Source organism: Vollenhovia emeryi, unplaced genomic scaffold, assembly GCF_000949405.1.
Source record: "Vollenhovia emeryi isolate VEMERY1.0 unplaced genomic scaffold, V.emery_V1.0 DF939251.1, whole genome shotgun sequence".
Classification (NCBI taxonomy): domain Eukaryota; kingdom Metazoa; phylum Arthropoda; class Insecta; order Hymenoptera; family Formicidae; genus Vollenhovia; species Vollenhovia emeryi.
In genome coordinates this window covers 217735-234461 of record NW_011967115.1, presented here as the reverse complement: position 1 = coordinate 234461, position 16727 = coordinate 217735, and the positions used below count along the sequence as shown (strand labels likewise).

The 16727-nt window shown below is 45.2% G+C and overlaps 1 protein-coding gene across 5 annotated transcripts in view; it reads left to right on the top strand.

The window, feature by feature from the left end:
• The window catches only part of LOC105559855, a 28224-nt gene that overhangs the window by 2076 nt on the left and 9421 nt on the right, over nt 1–16727 (top strand). Inside the window, exons 2-5 of one of the 5 annotated variants that reach the window (XM_012008469.1) lie at nt 314–473; nt 6695–6810; nt 9387–9623; nt 12200–12351. In XM_012008469.1, coding sequence (XP_011863859.1) covers nt 314–473; nt 6695–6810; nt 9387–9623; nt 12200–12351 — 665 coding nt within the window. Of the gene's footprint in view, nt 1–313; nt 540–6694; nt 6811–9386; nt 9624–12199; nt 12352–16727 lie in introns of all 5 variants that reach the window. The other 4 variants (XM_012008468.1, XM_012008471.1, XM_012008470.1 and 1 more) reach the window with 4 other exon arrangements.

Genomic DNA, 16727 nt, shown 5'->3' with positions numbered 1-16727 from the left:
CTCTCTTGCTTTTTTTTTAAAAAAAAAAGACACCTTCTTTTCTCTCCGTAATGTTTCCATTGAGCAAGTGCTATCGTAACGGTGCAATATATTTTTTAATAGATTTTACTACCGTGTCACTTTTGACTGTTTCGACTTTTCAAGTTTTTTTTTATAAATATAATGATCTGTGTTTTTTTTTCTAATTCCGTTTATGCTATCCCAACAATTTTTTATTTCGCCCCTGAAGTAGTGAAACGCGGATATTGACATTTCTGCCAACATGGTCCACCGTTCCAAAACAGCTCGCGTAGAGAACTGTTATTTGACGTAGGACATGTTCGGCTACGCACTGCGACATCCGAAGCTTCCTGCTCGCAACGGAATCGTGAATGCCGCGGGCCTGACCCCGTTGACACTCGCCTGCCAGCTGGGGCGTGCCGAGGTCTTCCGTGAGATGCTGGAGCTGTCCGCGCGGGAGTTCTGGCGTTACAGTAATATCACTTGCGCGGCGTACCCTCTCAATGCCCTCGACACGCTGCTACCCGACGGCAGAACAAGTACGTCGTAAAGCTAATCGAATTACGCCGGTCTGGGCTCTACGAGAATCGTTATCCACGGCCCACTGAATTGTGCATCTTCAAGTGGGCCCTCACTTTGTCGCATGTTCCCGAGTTAATTGCGACGAGTCAAGGCCGAGATGTTCCCAAATAGTAGCGACACTGCAGCGCGAGGGAGAGAGTCTCGTTGTTCCTTTTGTTCCTCCTCCCCCCCCCCTGGAGCGCCACCCTCTCTTTCCTTCTTCCTCTCTCATTCTCGTTCGCTCTCGATCTTTTTATTCGTGCAAAAATTTGCTCTAATTTGCGTTAGAGAAGTGGCAATCAAATCTTTCTCACGCACGAAACACACGGTTTTCTTGATTGAAAAAGAATATTCGAAGTGTTTCTAGATTTACGCGATTTTCTTTCGGTTACTAGTTTCAAAGAACACATTCGCGCAATGCTTTCAGCTGTGTATTTTACTTCTGCTATTATTCTGGCTATTTGTAATTCATGCCCTTTTCAATTCTTTGTGCACATATTGTATTTTTTTTAAGGGAGACTTTGCTCTCAGTTATAAAGTAAGTTAGTAGTTTAATTTCACTTCTCACTACACGCTACCGTCTATTCTGTTTTCTTGTCTCCTTTTTTAATCTCAAACGTTATAACACACCTCAGGAATAAAGTGCGCCGTCGGGAACGTCTTTGAAATATTCGGTAAATTATTCCGCGTTGAGTTTTTTCGTGCTGCATTATATGCGCAACTTATGTAAAATTGTTCGCACGGTTTCCAACGGCTTACCCCCGTGTAAAGCGTCCCAACAAGAAGAAGGCGGCAATAGAGCAAAAATTGCGACACGAGTGTTGACGACAGGGGAAGAGAAAGGAGACAGAGAGAGAGACAGAGAGAGAACCAATATAGCGAGTACAAGAAGGGACTATCTTCTCCCGTAAAATTGGATACGAGGACAAAATCGAGGACAAAATCGGGTTGTAAAGTTTCCGGGGGGGGGGGGGAAAAGGAAAGAGATTTCACAAAGTTTTCCTACGTCGAACATAGGACGCAGGCGGATAGTAAACCATACTGCCAACAACTTGGCCCGACACGCGAATAACACGTCCCGGTAAAAACCAGCTGATATTGGCTCGTTATCGCCGCCCTTACCATCGTTATCGCGTCGATATTTCCCTGCTTTGACGGTAATTTAGAATCGAAGTCGATTCCTCATTTAATTGGTATCCAGCGAGATAAATGAAATCGTTCTAGGAAGCGCGATGCAAACTGCAGCGATGTAATTCGAGGTCGATGCTTTATACACGGTACATTTAATTTTATGTATACAGCGAGCTCTGCCAAAAGATCTCCGCGTTATTAATGTCTTTCCGATTTTGACTGCCGGGTTCACATTTATTTTATTAGTCCTCCCGTGACCGCTGCGACAAATATGTCCCACTTACAAAGTCTAAAAAAACTCAATAATTTAATATGCGTACTCTATTTCTGGAAAAAAGAACACATCAGCAAAAATGAAAAAAAAAACGAATTTGTCACGAAAAGATTAAAGCGACTGATATCAGCGACAATCTAATTGTAAGAGCAATTCGAGAGAACGGTCTCGCGCGAGACTTGAAATATTTACGCCAAATTTTGCTACGCGAATACGATCGCAAAGTTCACGACGCAGATCTCAAATTGATTCGATTTGACGAAGTAACCGATCTTTGGAATACCATAAAGTATTGTCAGCGAATGCTCGCCCGCATTCGAATGTGAAGCAGCCATAGTGGTATCCCCGTAGGGGCATCTCCCTCCCGTCCAGGGTGGCGATGCAATTCGATTTTACCCACGGCGTTTGTCATGTCACCAAAATTTCCCAACAAAGAACCGCGGAACGGCGAAGGGGGAGGGGAGGAAAGGGCAGGGGAAAGTTTTGCGTGCTGCCGTTCGCATTTTAAGAGGGCCGTCAGTCGAACTTGCGTGAAACTGTATCGAAGTTCGCGGCCGGGCACGGAGAGCGTTGCCGAGAAATGGATGCGTTCGTCGTCGTACGTACCTGCCCCAGGTACCCCCCCCCCCCCCTGAGTTGTTCGCGAGTACAAGCACCGCGAAGCGCGACGCGGATGCCTGGGAGCGTGGTGGGTCGTAGCAGGATGCAATTACGGGCATTTAACGAAGTTTCGAGATTAGCCGCGGACCCGACGCGGCGCGACGCGGCGCGGCGTCGGGAGCTTGCGTTTCATTTAGTTTCGGAATCCATTATCCCTTCGATCCTTCCTGGCCGCCGCCCTAGCCCACCTATCCTATCCCCCTCGTGGCGTGGGCGTCTCCACCGGGGCACGAGCCGTCGCCCGATTTCGCAAAGGGTGGCGGCGTCGCGCCGGCCGGGGTCGCCCGAGGAAAGTAACCACGGCGGCGAGAGGACAGTGCTATAGCGAGGCGAGCCGAACTTTCGGTACGTCTCTCCTACGGGCACGCTTAATTACTCCAAACCGAGGCTGGAGTGAAAGAGCGAGGGAGCGAGCAAGCGAGAGAGAGAGAGAGAGAGAGAGGGCGGAATCGAAAAGTGAGGGTGGATGGTGGCGGTTGGCCAAAAGAGCCTCGGTGACGGCGGTCAAAGGTCGAGCTTTCAGCAGAAAAGCCATTCCCCTCGTCTCGGCCCTGCCGACGCTTTTTTTTCCCCCGTTTTAATCCGCGGGCCGCGTCGTGAACGCGTGACGTACGCGTAAAATGTTATTTTCGCCAACTTCCGGTATCGCATCCGCGCTAGAAACTGGACTCCGCGCTCCAACCCCCGAGACAACCCGCGCGCAATCAACGCTGTCATTTTTCGCGGCGCCACTATTCGCGGGTTAATTAAAAATTAATTCTGTTAGCAACGCAGATACGTAGAAGTATATAAGCGTGGCGTGTGAATGCCAGATCGGAAGAAGTTTCGAAATAAAAATTATGGAATGTTGCAATTTTTATTGCAGGCAGTTTATGCTCTGTTGAGAGAAAGAGAGCGGGGAGAGGGCCGAGGCATTTATGCGTTATACTTGTATTTTTTTTGTAGCGCAAAAGATATTAGTCTGCAAGTAATCGCGTCGATGAAAGTCTCGTACGCATGTAATCACGGCGATGCTAACACCAAACCGCTTACGGTATTCCTGACCGGGAACAGATTCCCGAGGGCGCGCGATCGTTAAGACGGTTGCCATCTTTCACGTTGCACAGGCTCTTATTTCAGACTTTTCCTTAGCACGTAAGCGACGTTACGTAAGAGGACTACAGCAGCTTTCGAGTTCGAAACGACCCGCGATATAAAATTTGCCCCCGAGTGCGTGTGGTGTATACGGGGAGAAAAATATGTATCGTTTGAAATTGCGTGCCAAAAATTTTCTGCATTCTATTTTACTTAAGGATCGTTTAGAAAGTTGCAACTGTATTGACATATGAAATTCAAATTCCGAGAGTAAAGATACGTATATCTATAAAAGTATAATGTTTTAACCGTAGAAAATATAAATAAATTATTTTCCATACATAGTTCAAGAGAGGTGTAATTTCGTAAATGCATCGTAGTTTCACAATTGCCAAGTTATTAATGAAGCTTATTAAGCAAAGTTAATTGTTTTAGTAAAATTTATAGTTTACATTTAATGATTAAATTAATGAGTTTACGGTCAACCGCGTGTTACGTTACAGCAAAAATGTCAAATAAAAGAGTTTTATTTTTGCATGTAATAATTTTCTTCGGGTAAAAAGTCATAGCATTATTCGTGTAGTGTATGGTAATGTCACGCATTATGAAAGGAACGAAAAAATTAAATGTCAACAAAACGACTCTCTGCTCTTATGTGTAACGGGTATGTTTAAATTTGTATTTTTGAGCAGTATGATACCATAGAACTCGTATTGGTGCACCAAAAAGTCCGGAACTGTAGCTACATACAGGGTGTTCCATTTAAATACGTTACAATTAAAAAATCTTTTTATGAACGTGAAATTTGGAAAGTTTTATCGTTTATCGTCGTTGATTAATTTTAAATTTCTCCTCATTAAAATATCCACTTGAAATCAGGTAGACGAGAAGATACAGACATCGGTTTATACTTTCGATATTTAATTCGTAATGCAGTTAGTTTTCAGTATCGAACATCGAGTGTAAACGAAATCCGCGTTGAAAAAAACATCACCCTTGCAAACTTGACGACACCCAGTAGACGCTCACGCGATTTTAATTATCCGTTGAGCTTTCACGGAGCTTCCCTTCTCTTCTATTATTTAACTTCGATACCAGAACCTATCGACTTGTCGACCCGAGAAAAATGTAGAGGTGTGCCGATATCTATTTCGAGAGTATCCGGCACAGAATCGCATATCGCAGGCTTTATCGCGACGACAATAATAGAGATCCTTAGAAAATAAGATTCCGTGGTAAATCCCATAAAGACGAGCCAAACAAAGGATTATTTTATACAGAGTCAGTGCTGATAATAAATTTATTCTTAAGGTTACTTTCTGTAATCGAGTAACTTTTCTTTTATCTTGAGCCGAAGGTGGATTTATATATACACAAGTTGGACAAGCTTAAGACTTTGCGTTATTAAAAGCTTTAGCTTCCTTAAGCGACTTGCGAATTATTTCCAATTTGGATATTTTACATTTATTATTTAATTTATAATTTCGAAAAGAGATCTCGTTCGTATTTTAGCCTACGCGGATTTAAATTGTACCGTCACGGTTCTAATTAGTAAGTTTATCTACCTCGAAAGTACTTTCTCTCTCTCTCTCTCTCTTTCTCATTAACTTCACGACCGGTCCTCCGAAATAATTACTGCCGATCGTGAGAAATGAAGCGCCCAAAGTGGTACTTTGTTATTTAAGCTCGGTTCAATGTCCGGTCGAGGTTGGTAGATAGTGGCCGAGGATGCGCCAGGAGGAAGCTCGGGGAAAACTATCGCGGCTCCGTGTTCCAAAGTCAGATATAATTACGTGCTGCGGTAACGGACACGCGTTAGTAACTTCGCCGCGGATACCGACCGGTTTCGAGCCGGGAGATCAGCGGTCGTCATGCAAAATTGAGAGCCGGAATGATCGAGGGTATCGACGTTAGCGTCCGATCCGCGCGCAGCGGATTTTATCGCTCGATTGACTCGTCTGAAATCCGAATAACCCCCTTGAATTATAAATGCACGGGGAGGGGGGGGGGTGAGGGATTTCAATTTGAGAATCTCAATCAGTGTAACGTCTGCTGTACGAGCGAGTCACGAAACTCGTTATCGGAATTTAGAATTCTATCTTAAGACCTGGCCACGTCTTTCTAAGGTTTTATTTAAGAATAAAAGTCAATATTCGAACGAGTATCAAAGCGCTAAAATAACGGCTGAAATAATGGCGGCCGCTCTGGACCGTTTCCCGTCCGGGAAATGATGTTTTTGACGGGTCAAGCTACCGTGCGCACCTTCGCCCGGTGTCGAGCGGTAATTAAGGACTCCCGAGGATACAATCCTCCAAGTTCCAATTACTTTAGCACTCGCGCCAAAGCCGGGCGAAGTGCGACGACAGATGCATGCGATCGATACACTACCGAGTCTCTCCCCGTAACGCTGCACATGAACGTTGCACTTAATATTGCACGACGCGATTCGGCAGGGCGAAAGGCGTACTCTATATCGATCCTGCTAAAATGTTTAAAAGTCAGTAATCGTGATTCAAATATTTAAACGTCGACCTACGGCGATGGAACTGTCCGGGTCCCGCGTCGCCATGGATTGCCCAGTTCGTCCGCACCGGTGTACATAAACGTCTGGCGTGTCTCTTTTTTTTTATCTTTTTCGAGGGAATGCCGTACCATTCTCCGGCCATTGCGAACATTTTCGAATGAAACTTTAATGCGCGCCGCGGATTTATCCTTTGGCCGTACGGTACCGGCGACGACACATGGCGGCGACGGAAAATTTCCGTCTCCACAGGCGGAAATCTTTCGGTGCCGGATGTTTCGCCGCGCCGTGCCTGCGCCGGGGTGGAAAAGAGGGCGCCGAAAAGACCCGCTCTCGCACCTGCACCTGCCCTATATGTATATACATCGTGCTATATGCACGCTCACTAATGCAAAACCCATAATTATCGCGGCGTAAACCCTAAAGCGATGTTCCATTAACCGCAAATGGCTCTCTCCGAATTTCTATTTCAGACTGGAACTCTGCGCTATTTATCATTCTGAACGGTACGAAGGAGGAGCACTTGGACATGCTGGACGGTGGTATTATTCAGCGATTACTTGAGGAAAAATGGAAGACCTTCGCGCGAGTAAGTGCGTCCACGTGATGGCGTTCCCGCTCGTTTCTCGCTGAATTATAAGGCGTTACTATATTTCGGAGTTTTTCATCGTCTCTTCGTCTTTATGCCTGACTTTGCCACGACGACCTGAGATCCCCTTTGTTACAATAGAATCGCACAGCGCGCACACGTACACGCACGCACACCCTGGCCTCATCTTTTATTAAATCTTCTCTTACTGTTATTTTGAATACCCCATTTTTTTTTCGTACACCCCCTCGGAATACGAAATTCAAAGGATAAATAGCCGCCTCTTTCCCAAAACTAGCTTGAATAATGTCTATTATGTTCGACAATAAAAAGTATTTTAATGAATAGTACGTCAAAGTTAGAAAGTTATACATGATATTAGAATTTGCAGAATTATATTGTGATATTCACAAGTTGCTTTGTTCTTTCATAAAATATAATGGCTGCTTTTTATTCACAGCTCATAACCTTGTATATTCGCATAACCGATTCCTACGTCGACAAAGGGAGATCTTTTTTTTTCTGTTCCGTGCGTAACTTGAAGCACCAAAAAGAAAACGGATTCTTTTGGTTCTTTAATCTTCTATTTTTCGTATTTTGTGTGTTTGCGTAATTAAGTGCTTTACGTCGAGAAGTGTATTAAAAATTAGGGATTACGAGATTGTGTGTTTCTCCAATGCCTTCTCCGGGCATAACTTTTAAGCGACGTATTTTCATTAGATAATATTTAAATGACATTAAAATAACGTGGTTTACATCGAGTTTACTCGAAACTATTCGAAAATTTATTTCTGCTAAAAGCTTATCACTCCCCTCGAGTAACTTTTTAATCGGATCCGCTAAACTTAACGGCGAATCAATCCTAAGCTCGTTAACAAATCAATCTTTCATATGCGATATGCCGGCATGCAGTTAAAGATATTTCTGTTTGGTGGGAGGCAATTTTAGATTTTTGTCGTCAAACTATATTTTTGGGAAATCTTTACGCGAGCACTTTGAGAAAGATCGGCTTACATCGCAAGAGCAGCTCACGTTGCGATACTTTTTCGCTTATATATTTTATGTCGTTGACAACACATAAGCCACCTGGACAATTGCCGATAAATAACATGTTACTTCGCAAAGCTACTTAGGTTACTTACGAGAGAAGGGCGGAGGGGGTAGAAAGAGAGAGAGAGAGAGAGAGAGATCGGATAATATCATCAAACACGGTTTTTATCGAGTTTCTAAAACTTGTAAATTTCGATGTATTTTTAAGACCGTTATTTCAGATAAACGACTCAGGGGGGAGCCAAACGATTAGAGCGACGTGAATGATTGGAAGACGTGAATTTTGGACGAAGAACGGCGCGCGGACACACTCATTCAAAGTTGATAAAACGGATGTCAAAATTTTACGCGGTCTCGCGTGCAGATACGAGCGTAGATACACGCGTCCACAATGCGGGGGGATATCGTCGCGCCGTTTGCCAGCGCGACGTCGAATGCGATTTATCTCTTTCTCTCTTTCTCTCCCCCTCCTCCCCCCCGTTTCTCTCTCTCTCGAGTGACTTGGAACGATTAACACTCGGGTCGATCGGTCGAGTGACGTCGATGAGGCTTCCGGCGATGGCGGTATAATTGCGCCGGTTATTTCAAGTCAGTCTGTCGCGGGTCCATGGTGGCTCACAATTTCGAAACGATGGCTATCGAAGTTATACGGGCGGGTTGATTGCAATTACGATCGCATCACAAACGAGCTTTCGTACGTACGCCGAAGGCTTCAGCAGACGGGCGTGCGTATCGCGCATATTATAACTGCACCGCGTCCATAACGTGTCCCATTTATGGCACTAATCACGGCCGCACACGAACCGCACGTAGACGCAATATGCAGTATTACTGTGTCCGGTTTGGCTATGATTCTCCTATTATCGGATCGTACCGGAGTCAATATCTAAGCGGCTCGTTAAAACGGTTTTTATCCGTTAAGCGAAGCGCGCGTGCGATTACTTTAAAAAAATAAAAAAATAAAAAGGAAAAAGGAAAAACAAGTGGCGCAATAACGCGCGCTAGAAGATAAAGCGAAAGACGTTAAACGTCGCGTCTGGTAATTGGATTATCGCGCGATAACACGGGGTACATGGCGCGGGCCAGCAGTGGCGTGCGAGCTGCCGTTCGCGAGCTACAAAATTTCGCTATATTTGGAATTGATGTCACTCACGGGTAAACATACGCGGCGATGTTAGATACGCAGCGAGAGAGAAAGATGATTTCCGTTGTACTTGACGTAACGAAATAATCTCGGGAGGCTATCGATCTCCCGGCCGTAAATTACGTTTTCGGTTTGCTGAGAATCCGAGAACGCAGATACAGCGGACGAGCGGCCTGAAATATGCGCGAGAAATCGATCTTCGCAAATGCTCGAAATGGGTATATCCAGGCGCCCCCCCCCCTGAGCTTAGCCCCGGGACCGGCGATATTTTCGCGAGTCCGCCCCTATATTACCGCTCGTAAAACTTTGCTCTTATGTTCCGGCCAATCGATGCGGAAAGTTCCGTGGGTGCATACGCCGACATCTATTCTCCGCTGAAAAGTTGCAGTTCCTGAAGCGATTGATTATCTTGGTGTTTCACCTGGCCTCGCTGTCCTTAGCCGTGTACTTCAGGCCCGCGGGCATGGAGGCCGTGCTGCTGCAGTGGCCCGAGGAGATAACGGACGTCGTCCGCACCGCGGCGGAGTGCATCACCGTGCTGGGCGTGCTCAATTACATCCTGGTGCAGCTGGGCGGCGAGATGGTCAACATCGGCCCGCTGTCGTTCCTGAAGCAACTGGTAGGTAGGCCCGTGCACTTTTTCCCTCGTGCGATTTTTCCCCGGCCAGCCAGGAGCGTTTTACCGTTCGGGTCTGAACTTTGCGGCTCACTTATCTCGAGAAGCAAAGCCAATCGCAAAAATACGGACCGGCGAAGCCCACTCTCGCGTTACCGAGCGAAGAATGTAACGCGGAGATACGTAAGAGCTGGAAACGTAAGACTGTAAGGGGTGTTTTGTCGGTCACTCGGTTACAAATCCACGCCAGGGGACTTTAGGCGTTTTCCAGCGGGGAGACACGGCGCGGCCGTGAATTATTTCGTCCTTGTTTAACACTCGGCAAACAAGAAGGACGAAATGATTCACTCTGTTGCACTGTGTCAACTGCCTTTCGCCGGAAAACGCTCCTGCGGAGAGGGACGGAATAACTTCGAACAGGTTAATTAAATTTTACAGAGACGAGAATTAGATTTTACGGAGATAATTTTCCCTCAGATTATTGCGCGCACGAAGTTGCGTAAGTAAAATTCGCGAGGCGCAATCGGCATGAAAAAGAGGACCCGCAATTCCAACGGATCCATTTCCGAATAATTAATATTTTGTATAACGAATAAGATCTAGGATACCCCGGGTAAGCCCCCGTTAAAACGCTCCTGTTTCCTACCGTCGCTGCACCATCTTCGTTTCTCCCGGTCGCGAAATATCCCGTTGTTTCGTGATGCTTCGCAAATGCCGATACTCAACGGTGCAATTTCGGTACGGCGATACCGGCTAAATGTAGCCAGTTACGCAAATCCCGAGGCTGGTGAACTGTAACGGATCACGGATCTATGGATGCGCCGAGGTATATCCTACGGTTGCCAAAGGAAGCTGCACGTTCGTGGTACTAATCTTTCATGCATTAATGAGCCCGAAGAATAAGAGAAGGATAGGCCGATGATTACCGAGGTATTACGTGTAGCGGTATAGCGACAAGAACGGCGGTCTGACGATTGGCTCTTTCGGTCTTTTATTTTTTTTTTTTTATCAATAACGGTAATCCACGCGTCCAATCAGAAACGATGTATCGTGGCTGGCGATGATTACGTAGATAAAGAGGCAACTTAATTCTTTATTAGATCCATAATAAATCAGCGTTAAACGCGGCATAATAATTTAATGTCTCTTTATTTAATTTAATTGACATCGCATTACGGTTGGATATCATGGAGTACTGAAATCTCAGGGAAACCACTGCCGGCAGTGATTGATTGCGTTGAAAGCATTTTTGGTAAATGTGGCATTTCGTCACATGTCCTCGATAGTAAAGATGGATTCTTTTTCGCCGGCGAATTAGAAGCGGCTCTCAATTAAAATTCCTCTTCGCAATCAGTTTGACTCTACTTCCTAGTTTAGGGAAAACATTACAACCGTATTCATTTTGTAATACGTATCGTGAACAATATAATTGATACCGTGTGCGTTTTTCGGCTAGAGAATTCTCGCGGATATCGGAAAAATGCGCGAGATATCGGCGCATTAGCGTGCCTATCGGTTATCTATCCATATCTATCAATTAAGAGGGAATCTACATATACATATCGTGTTGGTTATTGCTTGTGCTGGATCAATAGTACACATACGTCGCTCCGGTCCAATACAATCGGACGTAAGCTATATCGCTGCATTATTAAATGCGAGTCCGTGTATCCGCTTCGATTTGCGGGTAATTAATACCGCGACGATTCAAAAACGTTAACGCGCACCAGCCCGCAGCCGCGTCGTCGCACAATGTGTAATTTGCCCAATCTACGTGTACATAAATGTTTTATCAGTGTAGATACAAGCTAGCGATGTTTGGCTTGCCGTTTGTTAGCACCACGATTATCACGTAACGTCGCGACTCCTCTTCAAGAAAAACGTATACAACTTCATCTTTCGTCTCACATTTTTTTACAAGTTCGTCTCACATGAAGCGTCTTAAAAATTTTGGAAATTCTTTGACATTAATTGAAAACTGAAACGGCCTTAAAGACGATAGAGGGACAATCGTACCATCGAAGCACCGTCTCTCCGTCTTTGCCGAGGGGGAAACCGCTGACCGAAATCTTGTACACCAATACCCACTAATGTCCAGTGGGCATTACTTTATCTCATTAATTAAAGGAACGCAATGTAGGGGGGGGGGGCGATAATTCGGGGTGCATGCAGAACTGAAAAAAAAAGATTTTTGAGACATGAGGTGCCAACTTCACAGAGGTCCCCTACATTACGTTCTTTTAATTAATGTTTGATACATCGAGCCTCAGAAAAATGGTTGTTGATCTTATTATCTTTATAATGCCCCAGCAAGACTTAATGCCCAAATTAATGCCCCAAAAATGCCTAGTAATGCCGCAAATCTGTACACAATGCCCTCAGCGGTTTCCTCCCTCGATCTTTCCTTACGCATCGAGCAAATTTCACTTTGTGCGTCGTCGCCGTCGTGACGCAGCCGTTATATACGGTGAGGTATCGAAATTGCACGAAAATATCGATTCCCCTGCGGACGTTCCTGAAACGTTGCAAGAGTGCATGCGGCCGCGCTAACGTTCCGCCTGCGCGCATTTGCATTTCAGAGCCACGAACCGGCCAAGTTGATATTCGTGATCAGCAATCTGCTCATTCTCGCGTGCATTCCATGTCGTATCGCCGGCGATCGGCACGCGGAGGATGCGATACTGGTGTACGCCGTGCCGGGCTCATGGTTTCTTCTTATGTTTTTCGCCGGGTAAGTAATACGGCGCGGCGACGGCGGCGGCGAGACGCGGGGGTGGCGGCCGCGAAATTAAAGTGGTCGCAATTTACTGGCGCGACGCGACCAGGTCGCGCTCGTTACATCGCCTGCCAGCCCGTTTGTTTCGCGCATCATTTTAGCGCGACCGCCACAGACAATCGCCGCCGCATGTAAACCGGCGACGTTGTTTACAGCCACCTGTATGTACAACGCACGCAATTTGTTGGACTGACCGTATCGAATGGATCTCTTCTACAGCAGATCTTCCCCCCCGCCCTGGATACAGTTCAACGTGTTTCCTGCGGTATCTCAGAACGCGTGGGAAGTAATGGTGATCGGTTATTTTTACGTATTCGTAAAAAAGGGTGCGATCTAAATATGGTAGACTGACGAGGGGGAGAAATCGCGGTGTCGAGGACGGGGCTGAAAAAAGCCTACTTCTATTTTTATAAAAGGACGCATGCTCCACCATTAATTGTCTAGCGAAATTGCAACGTGGAGAATGTTTAATATTAGATGACACGCATTATAGTGCACGAGGATTCGATTTGTGGAAGCTACCCGCGTGCTCGAGGAGGAAGCTCGCGGCGCATCAGCTGATAACCACCTGCTTAATTATCTTCTTTTATATAGGCGTTACTGTAATTTACATTTTATAAGCGTATTCCGTCTTTTTCCGGCGTGGTGACGAGTCACCATAACTCACACTGGAAAATCACTATTGGCATTCTGCTGGCGGGGTTTCCCGCTTTCACGAAGAACTTGCACAAATCGTGAATCTGCTTCCTACATCGGTTACTCGAACGACACGCGCTTCTAGTTTTCTTGCTTAACGACACTTTGACGAATGTCGACGCCTCCTGTCGGATGTACTTCCGCCAAGAATGGGACAAATGGTTTATCGAGAGGCGAGGACGTGCATTCGCATCGTGCTTATATGTTCCTAATACGTGATATCAAACCTACGTGACCGACATCGGGAATAGAACGGTCGGATTGCAGCTGCTCCTTTCGGTAAAACCCGGCTTGTTTCTGCCGCGGTGCGACTGCACACGTAAACACCACTAAAACGCTATATTTCGACTTGGCGTAGCCAAGTGTCACCTGCTAATCGCTTCTATTCTCTTTTTACAAATCAGATTCCGATCGACGTCTCTTTAAACGCGGTCGAACTTGCAAAAATATTATTACCGTTGTTCTTTACGAATTATACTTGACGTTTTTGCGATCTGCATATGCAGAAATATAGAAACCGAGGTCGTCTCTGATTCTCGAAGATGAGATGCGTAGAGTATCGACTCGATTAAGAGGAGGGCATTACGCTGGCCCTCGTATCCTTTCCTCGTGCCCTCCAGCTCTACCTAAGGTGCCTGAGAGCTAGCTATAAGGTACACAGAGGCGCTCCAGGAACTTGTGCAGGCGCAAAGAGTGTATATTGAATTTAAACAGACGTAAAACGGCGGCTCGTAAATGGTACATCGTAAAGCACTTAGGCCGTAACTTTAGAGGCGGGTTGTAGCCGGGGCTCCCGTTAAATTTTGTGCGAAATTAATCTCAGGCGTGACTGTGGCTTATTGCCAGGGCGAACGACAGCCGTGATGGAAGACAAGAAACACCGAGTGGCATCGAGCGCGCGGGTGCCTTTGAGGAATTACTGCACGTATACGTACTTAAACGAAGTGAACGCCGGGAGTCTAAAGAGGATCCTGATGGACAGTAATTACGCGCGGTGAATATCGCGGCCTCCTACGTCGCGCGCCGCTCTAAATAAATAAAATATATTGTAGTCCGCTTTATGGAGACCCGGTAACACAGTTAGCCCTTCATTACAGTTCTGGACTTCAAAGGATATATTGAGTTACGGCGCCGATAATGACATTCTGATTTTTTTCCCTCGATATTACTCATCATGCAATTTATCCCCTTTTTCGGCTTAATACGTTTTGACGCTTTGCCAGCGTCAAAAGCAACATTAAGCCCGCGTTTCCTTGGGAACTGTGATATTCGCACTGATAAAGACTTAATATTTTACTCGACTCATATTAGTCATGTACGAGCGATGGGTAGAGCGGAAGTAAAGGCGAATTAAACGGAAATTAAGTTACCATTCGTGTGCTAGCTCCTCAAGAAATACAAGAGTTATGTTTTTGTAACGTGGCCCCGCAGAGTGAAAATGCATGGCGCTCGTTGAACACTCGGTGCATGTAAAGTTAATCGTTGAAATTAATTATTTTCAAAGTTCCTCCCTCATAAACCAAGTATCGATTACAGCGGCAAGAAACGAAAGTGCTTTGCTTATAATTCATCGCTGCAAAATCGATATGGCAGCTCGGCTGGCATTAATCCGGTATAATTACCGAAGGAGAACCGCGGTACGGGAGGGAGAGAAAAACTGGAAGAACGCCGAACGTCTCTCCCTCTCGAACTTGGCTGAAAGTAACGAGGAGGACTCGCGTAGAGCCGGAAACTTGTTTGCCGAGCGGAAGTCGGCATTCCTATTGATTTTCCCGGGACAACGTATACGCGATACCCGGGACAACGATGTTATATCCCTCATCCAAGTTGCATCGCTTATACCGCGCCCGCTATACCGTGCGAGTTATGCCGCAGTATATCCGCGGCGTCTTTTCTATCGCGGCTGTACCCTCCCTTGAACTTACTCCGAGAAAAAGGCCGAAGATTTATGGGCGCCGGTAACCCTTGACAAGATAAGGTCACCTATCGATTAGCGGAAGAGGGTAGGACCGACCGGCGACGACGTCGTCGGAGTTAATGGAGGCTCGATCGATGTTCTCTCTTCCGCCGTTATTCGTCGATCATTCGCCATTCGTCCATCCGTCCGTCCGTCCGTTCGTTCGTTCGTTCGTTCGCTCGCTCGCTCGTTCGCAGAGCCACAGAGTCTCTTCAATCTTAATCCCGGGCGAATGACGAATCTGAAAAATTTGTCCGTCTGTCGACGGGCGCGGATGCAGCGTCGGGATTAAAAAGCTTTTGTTTTCCGCTGCCGTTCCGACGACGGCAGCGACGGCGTCGATTTTAATCGCGCTTCGTCCTTCGATTCCCCGATCCTAGGTTCCGGCTCGTGGCCCCCATTGTGCTCGCGTACGATACCGTCGGATGCCGCGAGTCTCGAATTACGAATCATTTTGATTTTATCGATGCGCACCGTCGATTGTAATCGTATAACCATACGCAAATGCACGGTCCTCAAAGCGTGAAAAATCGACGGGCGAAAAAGAGTGAAGAATCCGGTATAACGTAAAACAAAATGTTTTATATACAATAATTCCATCTATATGTTCTTTTAATTAGTTGAAACCAAAATCAAAATATGTGGCTACGAAGTAGAGAAAATATCCAATCAAGAATTATGTAATTTAATTGTTTGGATATCTTTTGTTAAAGAAAAAATTATATTTTTATTGTCCCTACAAAAGTATCAAAATCAAAATGTGTGGCTATGAAGTAGAGAAAATTCGGTTTATGTTAGGCAGTGCAGATAATATGTATTAAAGTAAATCTCTCTCTCTCTCTCCGTGAATTGTTTTAATGGCGACGAAGTATAACACGTTAATACTTTATTCGAAGTCTGCTTTATATTAGTAGTCGCGATTCTAACTTGCGATAACGAAAGAGTCGTAACTTACTTACACCGGAATATTACAAAGTTAATGCAATCAGTAATGCGCTAACTTAAAATGAAATTTTCTCTCGCTCTGAGTATAGGGATATCAATAAAAAGTGACCTTTAAACATTTTAAGCGCTCTACATGCCGCGTAATAAATTTTTTTTTCAATTTAATCTTGTCGTGTGCTCACAATTTATTATCGAAATTCATTTACGACATGAATAATTTTAATTATTCAATATATTTTTTAAAAGCTTTTAATAGCTAAAAGTCATAAATTAATATACGATTTGCTCTACAGCCGTTTGCATTTTTAAATATTATTTTTACAGTGAGGCGACGTTAAAAAAAAGATATCCAGTTAAATGTCGTATTATCGATAGTTTCCGATTAATCGATAATGTATTTAAATTTCTCTGTTAGGTAGAGTTATTAGCATTTAATTGTTTTCCTCGTTATAAATTTGTGAGCTGCGTGTAAGAAGAGTAGTTTACATATGCGCACCGGATTGCTGCACAAGCACTTTTCGTGCCTGACCTATTCGTGTTATCGCGGCTACTGGAAACGCGATAACTGAACTCCGATATCAAGTGTTCAAAGCCATGCACTTTTTAACTGGTTAACTGAACATTTCGTTATCCAAAGCCTTCTCTGTACAAGCGAATTAATACCGGTAAATGCAAATGATATCTGGGCCATATATTTCACGAAAACAAAATGCGAAACTGAAAATCAACCGTT